The 18,291-nt window shown below is 48.7% G+C and overlaps 1 protein-coding gene across 1 annotated transcript in view; it reads right to left on the bottom strand.

Annotated features, from left to right (window-relative positions):
• The window catches only part of CD14 (CD14 molecule), a 38,409-nt gene extending 22,362 nt beyond the window's left edge, over positions 1 to 16,047 (bottom strand). The window contains exon 1 of the mRNA XM_069763765.1: positions 15,940 to 16,047. Within this exon, the coding sequence (XP_069619866.1) occupies positions 15,940 to 15,964 (25 nt within the window). The 5' untranslated portion in view covers positions 15,965 to 16,047. The remainder of the gene's footprint in view (positions 1 to 15,939) is intronic.
• Positions 16,048 to 18,291: the final 2,244 nt, after the last annotated feature.

Below are 18,291 nucleotides of genomic sequence, written 5' to 3'. Positions count from 1 at the left end.
TTCTTCACCACAAACTTGGCGACCGTCCGATTAACCTTGATCCTGGCCTTGTTGACCTTGTCCGCCGATCTGGCGTGCCTCCAACACCTCCTCGGAACAATGTCCGACCATACAACCAACACATTCCCAAAGGACGCCCATAATCTGCGAAGGTCATGCTTTATATCTTGGATCAGTTCCCTACAAGGGCGAATCCCCAAATCGTTCCCTCCAACGTGCAAGACCAGAATGTCCGGGAATTTGTCTAAAAGAGCATTGTTATGCACTTCCTTCAAAACCACGTTCCAGCCCAATCCCCGAAAACCCAGCCATCTGACCACGGCCACCTCTTTGGAGAACCCGAGCTGCCGACCGTCCCTCCGAACGTCCGCCCGTCTCGCGCCCCAGTACACGTACGAGTGACCGACGATCCAGATCAACAGGGGATTGGAACCTGAAAATACATAACAACTAAAATCCACAACCGTACTACAAAAACAAACAACATAACAAAACACCCCAATCCTCCCTTTCATCCTTACTTAAGGTCTCACGTAACTCCTGTAACGCTTCGACTCCCATCTCCCAATCCGTTGCACCACTTCCGGTGCTAAACCACCCAACGCCGCCTCAGTCGCAGCCCCAATTCGGAAGGAGTGAGAGGCAAAACGGGAAGCATCCAAACCCAACTCCCCCAGGGCTCGTCTAAGCACTGCCACAAACTGAAACTTGGACAAAAAGGACCCATTTTCGTGACACAACAAAGGACCCTCTTTTGGGGGCTGAAAACAACTAAAAGCCTCCCAACAACTAACGGGACACATAAGCGAACCCACAACAGCGCCCAAAACCACACATTTTCCTCTACCCTCCTGATCAGTCTTCGATCTACGCAACCAAAATTGTAACCCCCTTTCGGTAAGCACCACATCCCTGGCCCAAAGCCCCCCCTGCGCATAGGTGCTAGGCGACACGATCTCGCTCACCCGCAGCGCGCCAAAAAATGCCAAAGAAAATGCCAAACGAAACAGAGCCACCTCAAAGTCCGATGTGCAAATCTCACTGAGTTTCGCACCTACTCGTTCCAACAAGCTAAAGGAAATCGGGCGCCTTAGATCGCCCTTTCCCACCTTCCTTCTGACGCCCTTCATCGCCTGTCTCACTACAAACAACTTTGTTATATCCCGTAAACCTCTAAGCTGAAAACCAAACGCCAATGCCGACCGAATCCTCTCCACTTTTGATGCCGACCATCCGTCATCAGCACCCCGTCTCAACCACAATAACAGGGCCCCAACATAATCCTCACCCATGTTATCCACCCCACAAGACACCAACCAGGTCTCCCAATCACACCACACCGTCCGGTATGCTGCCCAAGTGCTGGGTGCCAAAGACGCCTGAATCAAAGGTCCTGCAGCCCGGATACCACGTTCCAGAGTTCCTGAGGGCAGTCCCGACCCGTCTCCTCCGCCTCCGGAGCCAAAGCACGGAAACGCTCCCACTGAAACCGAGACAAAGAGTCAGCGATGGAGTTCTCAACACCGGGCACATGAATTGCCGAAACATGCGCATTGATAGACATGCAGAACAACACTAACTGACGCAACACCCGAATGACTGGGGGGGACGACGCCGTCAAACTGTTGATCACACAAACGACTGCCATGTTATCACAATTGAACCGTACCCTGCGATTGCGCAAATCTTCTTTCCACAAATGAACAGCCACCAAAATAGGAAAAATCTCCAATAAGGTCACATTTTTTACCAGCCCGGAACCGAACCAGTCGTCTGGCCACCTTGAGGCACACCACCGCCCTCCAAAAAAGGCGCCAAAACCGATCCCACCTGACGCGTCCGTAAACAAATCCAAGTCATGGTTACCAACCACTTCCTCCATCAGAAGCGATCGGCCATTGTACCGCGACAAAAAGCTGTCCCACACCTCCAGATCAGCTTTGTGCTCACTAGACAAGCGCACAAAATGATGGGGGGACTTCACCCCTGCTGTAGCACCTGCCAGCCTCCGAGAAAACACTCTCCCCATTGGGATAATTCTGCACGCAAAGTTCAACTTGCCAAGAAGAGACTGAACTTCCCGCAACGGCAACTTCTTCAAGCGACGCGCTCGAGCCACCTCGCTTCTCAAACCGAGCACCTTATCCTCGGGTAACCGAAACTCCCATGCGACTGAATCAATGACGATGCCCAGAAATGAAATACACGTACTGGGCCCCTCAGTTTTACCTGGCGCCAGCGGAACACCGAACCGCCCGGCCACCCAAATCATTGTTCGTAACGCCATTTCACAACAACCAGACTGAGCCGGCCCGATGCACAAAAAGTCATCCAAATAGTGGATGATGTCATCCAAACCAGACACATCCCGCACGACCCACTCCAAAAACGAACTAAAAGCCTCAAAATATGCGCAAGACAACGAACAACCCATCGGCAAACATCTGTCAACATAAAACCCTTGGTCCCAATAACAACCCAACAGTCTAACACTGTCCGGATGGACAGGCAGTAACCGAAACGCCGACTCGATATCTGTCTTGGCCAATAACGCACCCCTGCCGCATCTGCGCACCAAACGAGTAGCCTCATCAAAAGACGTATAAACCACAGAACAAAGCTCCGGATCTATACCATCATTCACAGACCGCCCTTTAGGGTAAGACAAATGATGAATTAGCCTAAACTTGTTAGGCTCCTTCTTAGGAACCACACCCAACGGAGAAATAACCAAATCTTCAATGTGTGGCGCGGGGAAAGGGCCAGACATCCTGCCCAACGCCACTTCCTTGCTCAACTTTTCCGACACGACCGCCGTGTGTAACATTGCCGACTTCAGATTCCTTACAACTTGCGGAATACTAAAAGTAGGTGCAGGTATTTGAAAACCATCCCGAAAGCCCAAAAACAACAACTCCGCTTTCGGCCTATCTGGAAACCTATCTAGAAAGGGGGCCATCACGTCCAGCCTCACTGGCGTCGCCCCCTTTTGAATTACCGTCTGGCTTAACCTTCTTTTTGAAGCACTTTGCTGCCCCATGGGAGGATCCACTGCAATGCGAGCACACGTGCTTGAATTTACATGTGGCCCCAAATTTGCACTGGCCGTCATTAAACTGCCAGCACAAGCCGTGCTTCTGACTCGCTTGGCCAGACTGACTGCCTGTTCCCGCACTACCTTGTGCTGCGGTCTGGCCGGCATTTCCGGCCCCCCCCTGAAAGGAGTGGCCAAACTTTGTGGGCGCCATCACCCGCAACCATAAACCAATGTCCTTCTGATCCCACCGGATCGACGGACGAACTGCCTTCCGCTGCCTAAATTGCTCATCGTACCGGAGCCAGGCCTGGCCCCCGTACGCTCTGTGCGCCTCCCCTATCGAATCCATATAACAAAAAAGCGCCGAACAATTTTCTGGCGCCTTTTCACCAACTACACTCGCTAAAATTGCAAACGCTTGCAACCAGTTCACAAACGTCTGCGGGATAAGGCGCCACCTCCTTTTTTCCTCGTCCTCCTTCTTACTGTCCTCCTTTTTGTTCTTATCTAAATTGAACTTTTCCAAAGGAAGAAGCAAAAAAATTTCCACATACTCATCTTTCCATATCTTCTCCCTTACTTCCTTCTTCAAATGGGCCCCCAGCAGCCCCTCAAAACAGACGTAAACCTCCCCCCGAGCTTTGTCGTCTAAACGGATCCCGCCTTCCTTCTCCTTCTCAGTTTGTACCGACACCGACACCGGGACACTTGAACTGCTGGGTGCCAATGCACCCTCCCCAGATGCCCCGGCACACACATCTGTAGAACCAACCCACGCGGCCAACGGGGACGGCACCGACCCAACCTCACCCAACCTCGCGAGCAACTCCCGAACGCTCAACAATAATTCGCCAACCCCTTCGTTCCCCGAAACCGACCGAGTCCCCCCCTGCTCCCCCATAGCCCGTACCCCACTTGTCTGACTAGCCCCTACCCCCGGGAAATATAATCGTGTTGGAGACAAAACAGACATAGAATCTTGCTCACCAGGCTGCAGAGGAACTGCAGTCCCCCCAGCCGCAGGCGTCGTCCGTGTCCTGTTGTCCTCGGCTCCTGGTCCACTCTGCCCGCGCGGCTGCGTCTCACCCCGAGATGATGAACGAGAGGATGCGGCCCCGTCTCGGCCCGACGCTGAAGATCCCGATGCGGCCCGATAAGAAGGACTGCCCGGTACTGGCCCACCGCCCGATCCATGCCCCGGGGACGCCCGGCCCGTACTCCCTCTGGCTCCCCCTTGTGATCCGGCTGATGTACTTGGCGTCCTGGACGGGCCCGGCCGCACCGGGGACGAAGCGGTGCTGCCGACCGCTGTATGACCGGCTCTCCCTCGCCGACTCACTGTAGCAGCAGGAGCAGGACGCCCGGCCGCCGCCACGCTGCGGCGCCCCCCCGTGACATCGCTGGTAATCGGCGCTCTAGCGCGAGAAGGCCCCGCCCCCTGAGCTGATGAAGCGGGCCTCACTACCGCCGCAGGCCCCCTCGCCGCTTGTGCACACCTCCCGGACCGGGCCCTGCTGGGACGCTTACCGGCAGGCACACGGTCCGGAGGGTCGATGGAGGGGCTCCTTCGCCGTCGCTGCGGCCTAATCGGATCCGGGGACAGCCGCTGTGGGGGCCGCACGCGCCGGGAGCGCCGCTCACTGGTGGCCGCCGTCTGTGCTCCTCCGCTGCCGCTACCACCGCCACCGCCCAGTATACCGGAGACCTGGGCCTCTAACCAGCCTGGAGGCTGGCTCTCCGCTGCCGCCCGCAGCTGCTGCAGGATCCCATCTATTCCGGACATGGCAGTCTGCTATCTTCTTGCTGCTCCAGAGCGGGAACTGGTAAGCCCCACCCCACCCCCTCCTTATAACCCCTGCCTCATGCATATACTCCCTCCTCCCCAAATTAACCCCTTCCTCTCCTAATTCTCCCTCCCAAACCCCTGTCATGACGGCCTGCACGTACGCCGTCTGCGGGGGGATGGGACGGCTCGCTCCGGCCTGCTCTATCTAGAAGGCACAAATGAGGTATTTTAGTTAGTAAGGGGCACAGTGGTGGCATTATTATGTGGGGCAGTAATAGGAGCTGTGTTTTTGTGCCACACGGCAGGTGCAGTAATAGAGACACATATGACAGCAATGGCTCTATTGTGGTATCAGTAGGATGAGGATTTTGTGCGGGTTGGGTATAGATGGGGAATGGAAATGTGCAAAGTCAAATATGTTTTTGTTGTAACCTCTGCAGACGAGTCGTATGTGGAAGAAGTTGTCATATTGGTCGGTGCCAGATGGAAAAGACGGGAAAATTAACTACTCCACCAGAAAGAATGTCATCTGTAAGTTACTATATATAACTGTATTGTAATTACTTGTATGGTCTGCAGATCTGGTATCTACCACCATATGGTCACCATATGACGGTAATATCAGTGTTGATCTTTATGTAGAGATTTATTTTCAGTAACAGAGCGGTCATCTGCTGATGATCCTCTATACCCACGATCAGGGTTCACCACCATAGTTGTAAACACGGTTACCTGGTTGGGGGCCCACTCAAATGTTTCACCCCCCACTGAACTGAACACCTAGCTAAGCCTGTGCAGGAATTTATACAAGCCAGCAACGGTAAATTTTCCCCTCTGCTTCTGACGTCACTGATGCAGACAGCGGGCACAATGATATTACTACATGGCACCTGCTGTGCTGAGATGTGCGAGCGCTCTGAGTAGCGGGGGAACAAGGAGGAGAGGTGAGTATTGTTTTTTTTAATGGAGCGTGCACTATACGGTATGGAGACCTTTGGGGAGTACATTATAATATATATAGGCCCATGGTGAGTGCATTATACTATATAGAGTCCTATGGGGAGTGTATTATACTATATGGAAGAGTATGGGAAGTGCATTATATTATATTGAGGTGTATGGGGAGTGCATTATACTATATTAAGGCCTATGGGGAGTGCATTTCACTATATAGAGGCCTATGGGGAGTGCATTATACTAAATAGAGGCCTATGGGGAGTGCATTGTGTCACGCTCACGCCCTGACTGATGGGCGTGAGACAAGGGGGTTTGTGGCCCCACTGTGCCACGAACCAGACTACCATGGAAGGGGCGTGACTATGACAGCTGCCTTGGTTTTCACTGAAGCCTCTGATGGTGAGGTCAGGCTTGTGCGGCAGGCAACTGTCAGGTGCTACTCCAGGGTGGTGTCTGGCTGTGGCTGCTGATCCCACTTGGAGAACAAGAACACTAGGACAGGCGTGCGCATCAGGCAGGACTAGAAGATGAGCACGGATGAAACTCAGATGAGTAGGCAGGCACGGCTGAGACACAAGGCTGGCAGAGACAGGACTGGCAGGAACGGCAGAGACACAGGGCTAGCAGGAACATCAGAGGCACAGGGCTGGCAGGAACAGAAGAGACACAGGGCTGGCAGGAATGGAAGAGACACAGGGCAGGTTGGTGTGGTGTATGAAGGAACAGGTAGGGACGGGACCTGTTCACACAGGAGAGAACCGCAAGGCTGCGGATAGGAATGGTAGAGCAGCAGGAGATGGAGCAGCAACAGAAGCTAAGCAGAGCGGAACCACAAGGAATGCGGAGAGGAGCTGCAGCAAGAGGTCTCTGCAGCAGCAGAGCAGAGTAGAATGGAGCAGAACCGCAGGAGTGCAGAGCAGAGGCAAAGCTGCAAGACAGCGAAGCCCAGGCAAAGTCACAATGGTTCAGAGAAGGCAGAGCCGCAAGAGTGTGGAGCATAAGCAGACTGAGAACACAAGGAAAGGCACAGCAGGGAAGGAAGTCACAGACAAGGAGACAGAGATAGGACTAAGTACAGACTAGGTAATGGAACAAGACAAGGTACAAGAACAAAGACACAGGGACTAGGATATACAGCCTCCTGGAGGGCAGACAAACAAGATCAAGACAAGGAGAAAAGCCTCTAGAGAGGGAGTAACACAGAGCAAGGCCTGGCAACTCAGAAGCTAAACACAAACTGAGCTAACACATTGCACAGGCCCTATCTACTGGGTGGAGATGCACTAAATACTGGAGGCCTCTTGGTAATTGGTCAGGAACAGATTAGACAGGTGCACCTGATTCCTATAAGAACCAGAGAGTTCAGGCGTTGCCCCCCTATGCACACAGCCAGGAAGCATGCAGAGAGTAGAGGCACAGAATATGAAGCTGGCAAGAAACAGAAACCACAACATGACCTGGAGCAGTGAGTAAGATAGTGTGAGAGATGAGAGGCCATGCCGTGATGCCAGCAGAGTTGTTACACATTGTACTAAATAGAGGCCTATGCGGAGTGCATTTTACTATATAGAGGCCTATGGGGAGTTTATTATACTATGTAAAGTCCTATGGGGAGTGCATCATACAATATTAAAGGGAACCTGTCACCCCCCAGGCGTTTTTAACTAAAAGAGCCACCTTGTGCAGCACTAATGCTGCATTCTCTCAAGGTGGCTCTTTTAGTTCTGGTCCCTGCCAACGCTGCAATAATCGCATTTATAATGTGCCCCCTCATACGTCGAATTAGACCTGGGGCAGGTCTTTCCCCCCTAACACAGACGCACCACAGCCGTCACTCAGGGCTTCTGTGCCGGGCGCTGCCTCCTCTTCCTTAATTAGCGTTCCGGCGCCTCTTGACATTATTAAATGTTAAGTGGGCACTTATTACTTTCTAGGGGGCATAATGTGGGCACTGTTTTCTAGGGCACTTGCACAGGGCATTAATATATTCTGGTGATTTGTTTTACCATTTAGAGGGCACACAGTACCACACATTAGGTGCAGTAATAGAGACACATATGGCAGCAGCGGCTCAGCATTGGGGTATCAGCAGCATGAGGATTTTGTGCAGGTTGGGGATAGATGAGGCTGTTCTGGAAACATGAGAAGTCAAATGTGACTTTGTTGCAATCTCTGCAGAGTCCTGGCTGGAAGAAGCTGTCATGTTGGTCTGGACCAGATGGAAAAGTGAAAGATTCCATCAGAAAGAATGTTAGGCTACGTTCACATTTGCGTTGTGCGGTGCTGCGTCGGCGACGCAACACACAACGCATGCAAAACGCATGCACAACGCGTTTTGTGACGCATGCGTTCATTTTTGCATGATTATTGGCGCAGAAAAAACTGCATCATGCAGCGTCCTCTGCGCCCTGACAGTTGCGCCAAAATGATGCATGCGTCTCAAAACGCAAGACAATGCATGTCCATGCGCCCCCATGTTAAATATAGGGGCGCATGACGCATGCGTCGCCGTGGCTGCGCCCGACGCTACACCGCACAACACTAATGTGAACGTAGCCTTAGCTGTAAGTTCCTATATACAGGTCCTTCTCAAAAAAATTAGCATATAGTGTTAAATTTCATTATTTACCATAATGTAATGATTACAATTAAACTTTCATATATTATAGATTCATTATCCACCAACTGAAATTTGTCAGGTCTTTTATTGTTTTAATACTGATGATTTTGGCATACAACTCCTGATAACCCAAAAAACCTGTCTCAATAAATTAGCATATTTCACCCATCCAATCAAATAAAAGTGTTTTTTAATAACAAACAAAAAAACCATCAAATAATAATGTTCAGTTATGCACTCAATACTTGGTCGGGAATCCTTTGGCAGAAATGACTGCTTCAATGCGGCGTGGCATGGAGGCAATCAGCCTGTGACACTGCTGAGATGTTATGGAGGCCCAGGATGCTTCAATAGCGGCCTTAAGCTCAACCAGAGTGTTGGGTCTTGCGTCTCTCAACTTTCTCTTCACAATATCCCACAGATTCTCTATGGGGTTCAGGTCAGGAGAGTTGGCAGGCCAATTGAGCACAGTAATACCATGGTCAGTAAACCATTTACCAGTGGTTTTGGCACTGTGAGCAGGTGCCAGGTCGTGCTGAAAAAATGAAATCTTCATCACCATAAAGCATTGACCCTGTCCTTGATGAAACACAGTGGACCAACACCAGCAGCTGACATGGCACCCCACACCATCACTGACTGTGGGTACTTGACACTGGACTTCAGGCATTTTGGCATTTCCTTCTCCCCAGTCTTCCTCCAGACTCTGGCACCTTGATTTCCGAATGACATGCAAAATTTGCTTTCATCAGAAAAAAGTACTTGGGACCACTTAGCAACAGTCCAGTGCTGCTTCTCTGTAGCCCAGGTCATGCGCTTCTGCCGCTGTTTATGGTTCAAAAGTGGCTTTACCTGGGGAATGCGGCACCTGTAGCCAATTTCCTGCACACGCCTGTGCACGGTGGCTCTGGATGTTTCCACACCAGACTCAGTCCACTGCTTCCTCAGGTTCCCCAAGGTCTGGAATCGGTCCTTCTCCACAATCTTCCTCAGGGTCCGGTCTCCTCTTCTCGTTGTACAGCGTTTTCTGCCACATTGTTTCCTTCCAAGAGACTTACCATTGAGGTGCCTTGATACAGCACTCTGGGAACAGCCTATTTGTTGAGAAATTTCTTTCTGGGTCTTACCCTCTTGCTTGAGGGTGTCAATGATGGCCTTCTTGACATCTGTCAGGTCGCTAGTCTTACCCATAATGGGGGTTTTGAGTAATGAACCAGGCAGGGAGTTTATAAAAGCCTCAGGTATCTTTTGCATGTGTTTAGAGTTAATTAGTTGATTCAGAAGATTAGGGTAATAGGTCGTTTAGAGAACCTTTTCTTGATATGCTAATTTATTGAGACAGGTTTTTTGGGTTATCAGGAGTTGTATGCCAAAATCATCAGTATTAAAATAATAAAAGACCTGACAAATTTCAGTTGGTGGATAATGAATCTATAATATATGAAAGTTTAATTGTAATCATTACATTATGGTAAATAATGAAATTTAACGCTATATGCTAATTTTTTGAGAAGGACCTGTATAACTGTGCTGTAATCTCCTACAATATATGTTCACAGGACAGGCATGTACAGGTCCTTCTCAAAAAATTAGCATATAGTGTTAAATTTCATTATTTACCATAATGTAATGATTACAATTAAACTTTCATATATTATAGATTCATTATCCACCAACTGAAATTTGTCAGGTCTTTTATTGTTTTAATACTGATGATTTTGGCATACAACTCCTGATAACCCAAAAAACCTGTCTCAATAAATTAGCATATTTCACCCATCCAATCAAATAAAAGTGTTTTTTAATAACAAACAAAAAAACCATCAAATAATAATGTTCAGTTATGCACTCAATACTTGGTCGGGAATCCTTTGGCAGAAATGACTGCTTCAATGCGGCGTGGCATGGAGGCAATCAGCCTGTGACACTGCTGAGATGTTATGGAGGCCCAGGATGCTTCAATAGCGGCCTTAAGCTCATCCAGAGTGTTGGGTCTTGCGTCTCTCAACTTTCTCTTCACAATATCCCACAGATTCTCTATGGGGTTCAGGTCAGGAGAGTTGGCAGGCCAATTGAGCACAGTAATACCATGGTCAGTAAACCATTTACCAGTGGTTTTGGCACTGTGAGCAGGTGCCAGGTCGTGCTGAAAAATGAAATCTTCATCTCCATAAAGCATTTCAGCCGATGGAAGCATGAAGTGCTCCAAAATCTCCTGATAACTAGCTGCATTGACCCTGCCCTTGATGAAACACAGTGGACCAACACCAGCAGCTGACATGGCACCCCACACCATCACTGACTGTGGGTACTTGACACTGGACTTCAGGCATTTTGGCATTTCCTTCTCCCCAGTCTTCCTCCAGACTCTGGCACCTTGATTTCCGAATGACATGCAAAATTTGCTTTCATCAGAAAAAAGTACTTGGGACCACTTAGCAACAGTCCAGTGCTGCTTCTCTGTAGCCCAGGTCAGGCGCCTCTGCCGCTGTTTATGGTTCAAAAGTGGCTTTACCTGGGGAATGCGGCACCTGTAGCCCATTTCCTGCACACGCCTGTGCACGGTGGCTCTGGATGTTTCCACACCAGACTCAGTCCACTGCTTCCTCAGGTTCCCCAAGGTCTGGAATCGGTCCTTCTCCACAATCTTCCTCAGGGTCCGGTCTCCTCTTCTCGTTGTACAGCGTTTTCTGCCACATTGTTTCCTTCCAACAGACTTACCATTGAGGTGCCTTGATACAGCACTCTGGGAACAGCCTATTTGTTGAGAAATTTCTTTCTGGGTCTTACCCTCTTGCTTGAGGGTGTCAATGATGGCCTTCTTGACATCTGTCAGGTCGCTAGTCTTACCCATGATGGGGGTTTTGAGTAATGAACCAGGCAGGGAGTTTATAAAAGCCTCAGGTATCTTTTGCATGTGTTTAGAGTTAATTAGTTGATTCAGAAGATTAGGGTAATAGGTCGTTTAGAGAACCTTTTCTTGATATGCTAATTTATTGAGACAGGTTTTTTGGGTTATCAGGAGTTGTATGCCAAAATCATCAGTATTAAAACAATAAAAGACCTGACAAATTTCAGTTGGTGGATAATGAATCTATAATATATGAAAGTTTAAATGTAATCATTACATTATGGTAAATAATGAAATTTAACACTATATGCTAATTTTTTGAGAAGGACCTGTAAGGGTGTGACAGAGGTTGTCATGTGCCTCTCCCTCTCTAAACAGTGTAGGTATTAGGCTAGGTTCACATTGCGTTAGGGCAATCCGTTAAGCGCATAGCGCTAGCGGATTGCGCTAACGCAATGTTTCTTTTTGGTCCGCGTTCGCAGTCCCCGCTAGCGCAGATCCCCGATCTGCGCTAGTGAGGACCGGACCTCGGATGCGCAGAAATAACATTGCTGTCAATGGGTGCGCTAACGGACCCGTTGCACGGCGTTAATTGCGACATTTTTGCCGTACAACGCTGTCCGTTAGCGTTAACCCATTAACGCAATGTGAACCTAGCCTTAAATGTGTGCTGATAGTCACTGTTATACTATGTGCTGCTGCATAGAATTTTGTGATCATTACTGTATTTGCTTAATGTTATTATATAGTGATTAAATGTCATTTATGCATAGTGATTACGGAAAGATGTAAAGGATAAGATAAGAGGGTAGCTATAAATTAGGATAGGATTTAGTTTAGTATAGTGTGGCACAATAGAGTCAGGAAAACTAGGGTGCCAGTATAGGAATAGTTAAGGAAATATAGGGATTTCCAAGTTGGGAGGGGTAAGAGTGAGTGATTTTGTCAGTGCCACACTTCCTGATTCTCAGTCAGTGGGAGCAGTACAGTAGTGTAATATAGTTATAACATTAAGAAAGTGCTGGAGAGTGATTCAAGAGAAGGCAGAACATGCCAGAGGGCCGCACAGTACGGAAAGGCACAGAACGCTTGGGAAAAGCAAAATGCGGTCGGCCACCACTTGGTACGATGGTATCCCTTAGAGAATCCGGAACCTATGGCTTGAATCAGGACAGAGGAACCTTTTTCATCTTCCAGTGAAAGGGAGCCGGAGTGGGAACCAGAACAGGAAAGTGGGCACAGGAATATGGGGACCCCAGAGCCAGGACGAGCATTTCAGAGGCTAGAAGAGCCAACATTGAGAGGGAAAGCTCAGGCTGAATATGGGGACCCCAGAGCCAGGACGAGCATCACAGAGGCTAGAGGAGCCATCATTAAGAGGGAAAGCTCAGGCTGAATATGGGGACCCCAGAGCCAGGAAGAGCATCGCAGAGGTTAGAGGAGCCATCATTGAGAAGGAAAGCTCAGGCTGGATATGGGAACCCCAGAGCCAGGACGAGCATCACAGAGGCTAGAGGAGCCATCATTAAGAGGGAAAGCTCAGGCTGAATATGGGAACCCCAGAGCCAGGACGAGCATCACAGAGGCTAGAGGAGCCATCATTAAGAGGGAAAGCTCAAGCTGGATATGGGGACCCCAGAGCCAGGAAGAGCATCGCTCCACTCCATACACCTCGTACACACACGGCTCTACTCCATACACCTCATACACATTTAGCTCCGCTCCATACACCTGACCTCGTACACACACGGCTCCGCTCTGTACACCTCGTACACACACGGCTCCACTCCATACACCTCGTACACACACGGCTCTACTCCATACACCTCATACACACAAGGCTCCACTCCATACACCTCGTACACACAAGGCTCCGCTCCATACACCTCGTACACATTCAGCTCCACTCCATACACCTCATACACACAAGGCTCCGCTCCATACACCTCGTACACACATGGCTCCACTCCGTACACCTTGTTTACATTCAGCTCCACTCCATACACTTCACACACACACGGCTCCGCTCCATACACCTCGTACACATTCAGCTCTACTCCATACACCTCATACACACAAGGCTCCGCTCCATACACCTCGTACACATTCAGCTCTACTCCATACACCTCATACACACACGGCTCCGCTCCATACACCTCGTACACATTCAGCTCCACTCCATACACCTCATACACACAAGACTCCGCTCCATACACCTCGTACACATTCAGCTCTACTCCATACACCTCATACACACAAGGCTCCACTCCATACACCTCGCTCGTACACATTCAGCTCCACTCCATACACCTCATACACACATGGCTCCTCTCCATACACCTCGTACACACACGGCTCCGCTCCGTACACCTCGTACACACACAGCTCCGCTCCATACACACACACAGCTCCGCTCCATACACCTCATACACACACGGCTCCGCTCCGTACACCTTGTACACACACAGCTCCGCTCCATACACACACACACAGCTCCGCTCCATACACCTCATACACACATGGCTCTGCTCCGGACACCTTGTACACACACGGCTCCGCTCCGTACACCTCGTACATACACGGCTCCGCACACCTCATACACACACGGCTCTGCTCCGTACACCTCATACACACACAGCTCCGCTCCGTACACCTCGTACACACACGGCTCCGCTCTGTACACCTCGTACACACACAGCTCCGCTCCATACACCTCGAACACACACAGCTCCGCTCCATACACCTCGTACACATTTAGCTCCGCTCCATACACCTGACCTTGTACACACACGGCTAACTGCACAGACTTCTCCATACCTGATACGTCGATCTGCAATCACAGCAGCAGAGGCCAGTATCAGAGGGGGCTGTGAGTGTTGCCATCCCACCATGCTCAGCTCCATTCATTCCACGCACGATTAGTTTACTAGCCAGGCATGATCAGCTCAGCAGTCCACTGGTCTGCTGCTTATTGTGGCACCCAGGGCTGTGTTCGGCAGATAAGCCCTGGAGGTGGTGACTGACTGTGTTGTAACTTATGTACCTCAAAGAACAGAAGTGTCCCCTCGCAGTGTCTCCTTCTCTGAAGTTCTGTACAGCACGCACACTGGAGACTCACTCAGGAACATACGGGAAGGGGCGTTGCCTAACACAAGGTGGTGTGACACGTACCTCAAAAATGTCCCCTCTCTCTCCCTCTGAGCTGTACAGCGCACACTGGAAGAAAAACAGACTGCAGGGGAAGGGGCGTGGCTTAACACAAGGGGGCGTGTCAGTTGCTTCTCCTGCTCTCTGCGGGAAGCAGAGCATCCCGTGCTGGACAGCGGGGCAAAGCATCAAAACCAGGACAGTCCCGCACAATGAGGGACGGTTGGTAGCTATGAGTAAAGGTACACTGTTTAAGTGGAATATGGTGTCTGTTCTTGAGTGTGTGATATCGTCTGGAGACGGGACTATGGGATCAGCAGGATCTGCGAACGCAAAAATGAGTTTTGTGCAATACTCCCACACCACACATCAGGCGAGACATTATGTTTTCTTTGCGGGGTGCCAGTGTATGGAAACACAACAGTCCCTTGCCATGACTACCACCCTGGCCAACACACAGGCATCTACCAATACATGGTCACTATATGGCAGTAATATCAGTTTTGATCTTTGTATAGAGATTTTTAGTAACAGCGCATTTATCTGCTGAGATTCTCCTACATCCACTATTTGGGGGTGCCACTATAGTGGTAATCAAGGTTACCTGGTTAGGGGACCACACAGATGTTTTGCTCTCCCTGAACCAAAACCCCTAGCTAGCTATGCCACTGCCACTTGGCTAATAATTCTGTGCACAGTGTAGTTATGTCACTGCTTCTTAGAGACATTCTATTGATAAAACAGTGAAATTACAGAAAGAAGTGACACATTAGCTGAAATCAGGGCCTCTTCCCTTACATTATTCTCCTCTCAGGTTAGGGATACAAACCTGATGACAGATTACCTTTCAAAATATTGTTAAAATGCAAAAAAGGTGATATGTATACTCTAACTGTTTTATATTCAAGTCTTCTCATTTACGTCTATTTTACATCTGCTTCCGATTTGCCGAAATTCCAGATCAGCTACTAGCTGTTTGCTAGAAACAAGTGCTTTACCATTGGGCTATGTGTACAAGTATTCTTGTGGTCTGCGGATTTTTCCGCAGCAGATTTGAGAAATCCGCAGGTAAAAGGCACTGCGTTTTACCTGCGGATTTACAGCGGATTCCACCTGCGGTTTTACACCTGCAGATTCCTATAGAGGAGCAGGTGTAAAGCGCTGCGGAATTTGCACAAAGAATTGACATGCTGCGGAATCTAACCCGCAGCGTTTCCGCGCGGGTTTTTCCGCAGCATGGGCACAGCTGTTTCTGTTTTCCATAGGTTTACATGGTACTGTAAACTCATGGAAAACTGCTGCGGATCCGCAGCAAAATCCGCAACGTCTGCACATATCCTTACAGTCCGGGTAAGGCTTCCTTCAAACGGTTTGGAAAAAAATTTATTTTAGTATTATTGCTTATTGCTCTATTAACATGCTACCTAAATAGTAGTTTTGGAAATAAAGCAGAAAAAACAAATTAAATAGTAATGGATTGAGTGATTAGGTATAACAACGAACATGCAGCATCGCATAAAACTTGATAATAAGGAACTTACTTTCTGTCTGAGGCCCAGACTTCATCTATGTTTTCAAATTCTCTTCTTCTTTCCTTTTGCTGCTGGAAGTGAAGCAATTTATATCCCAACTCTCCGCCTTCCAGTAAAGTTTAACTCACACAGGAAAAAAGTGCTGGCATGAGAGAACAGACTTCCTTTTGAGATTCTCATATTGAGTAATAGTAATTCTGAATTGCATCTGTATTCAGGGCAGGATCACAGATGCAATATTATTTTAAGAAATTCTCCTAGCGGAGATGAAGTAATGCCAGACAATGATATCTCACACTTGTCCTGTACATCTACGAGCAATGTACTGTATACAATAAAGCAGGGGTAGAAATCAGGGGCACACAGACTCGGACTGGCCCATGGGGGAACAGGGGAATCCCCAGGTGGGCCCCTGTGCAGATCTGGGCCACTAATCCCATTGTATGGGCAGTACTTGGCATAATTCACTTGATTCACTCTGTACAGAAAAAAAGTAGCATACCATTATTCATGAACCAAACTAGCCAGTCTATTATTATACAGAGATATAGGTAAATTTGTGAACAAAGGTAGTGTAATATTTGTATGCAGGTGAAAATTGGGCCCCCCAAAGTCAATGTTACTGGTGGGTCTTTGGCACAAAGCACTAAGGCATCCACCATAACATTCCTAGCACCAGGACGTATGTCACAGAGAAATCAAACCAAGCAAAAGAGAGAGCCCACCAGATCTGTCTAGTATTAAGTCACTTAGCAGCGTTAACATATAGTAAATTTTTGTGATTTGTAGGGATGAGCGAGAGTCAGGGGCGGACACACTGCATGTGCAGCCAATGCGGCTGCATCGGGGCACGGAGGTGGAGGGGGCCCCTACAGCTTGGCTAACACTGAGGGCAATCTGGCCCTGAGGGGTCCCTGGCCAGATTGCCCTCATGTCTGGCGGGCAGATAGCAATCTCTGCAGCTCTGCTGCCTATAGGAGAAAATGGGAACAGAGCTGCGGGAATCCGTCTTAGGCTTCCTGCCTGACACAGCCGCACGGATGAGGACATCAGCATTCAGCGAGCATCTGTGATAGAATGCTGCTGGCAACTATGATGCTGTGGGGGAACGTGTGGAGAGGTGAGCGGTAAGGTGTGTGTGATGGAGAGGGCAATGATGGAGGTGTTGGGGAGAGGGCAATGATGGAGGTAGTGGGGAGAAGGCAATGATGGAGGTGGTAGAGAGGGCAATGATGGAGGTGGGGAGAGGACAATGATGAGGTTAGTGGAGAGAGTAATGATGAGGGTGGTGGAGAAGGCAATGATGGACGTAATGGAGAGGGCAATTATGGAGGTGAGGGAGGAAGTGATGACATGCAGAGGGGTAATGAGGGATGTGGGGGATTGGGATGAAAGAGGAAGTTAGATATGGATGTAAAATGAATTGGGTGGTGGAGGAGGGTGCTAAGCCCCTCATAGTGTCCTACTAGATCTCACAATTCATTGTGATGCTATCAGGGACTTAAAATTTATTGGGGAGTGGGAGTGGAGGCGATAACGTGCATAGGACCCTTTATAATGAATTTAAAGGTGGGAGAAGACGCTGTCATGGACATGTAATGAATTGAGAGGTGGCACAGAATGCTCAATACCTGATAGCTTCTTCTCCCACTTCCAAATTCATTGTGATTCTATCAAGGACTTATAATGAATGATGGGGTCACAGGACAGGGACTAAGGCTATGTGCACATGTTCAGGATTTGCAGGAGAAAATTCTGCTGCATATTCTAATGTGTTGGCAGGAAGAAAGTTGCGTAAAATAGATAATTTTTTTTCCACATTTTTAAATGCTTTTGTTATGTATTTTTCCCCATTAGTATGGGTCAAATATGCTGCAAGAATTGACATTATGCAGATTTTAATCTGCTGCAAATCTGCAAGGAAAAAATAAGCAACGTGTGAATGAGACTTCAGGGATCTCATTCACTTCGCTTGTACAGTAAAACCTTGCATATTTCCTGTGTGCACATAGCCTTACAGTTAATTGGGGAGAGTCAGAGACTTAATAATTTATGTTGTTGGGAGTCAGAGATTATAAATAATAGAGGGCACAGTGCTGCTTATCACTTTATATTTTTAATGGTTGGGTACATACAGTATCTCTATTCGGGGGGGAGAAACATGTATGTATACAGTGTATGTGACCTTGTTATTTTCAGGGCTGCGAAGATCGTGACAAGATGAGTCATGGCTGGGAAATGTCAGCATGAAGGTCTGACCAGATGGAGAAGAAAAAGGAGAAAGCTGCTCTAATCAAACAAGACGTCAGTGGTAAGTGCCTCATGTAAATATTACTTTGTATCTGCACTATGTGACTTGGA

Source organism: Ranitomeya imitator, chromosome 4 (genome assembly GCF_032444005.1).
Source record: "Ranitomeya imitator isolate aRanImi1 chromosome 4, aRanImi1.pri, whole genome shotgun sequence".
Taxonomy (NCBI): Eukaryota; Metazoa; Chordata; class Amphibia; order Anura; family Dendrobatidae; genus Ranitomeya; species Ranitomeya imitator.
The sequence above is the reverse complement of the archived record's forward strand: the minus strand, read 5'-3'. Positions and strand labels throughout refer to the sequence as shown.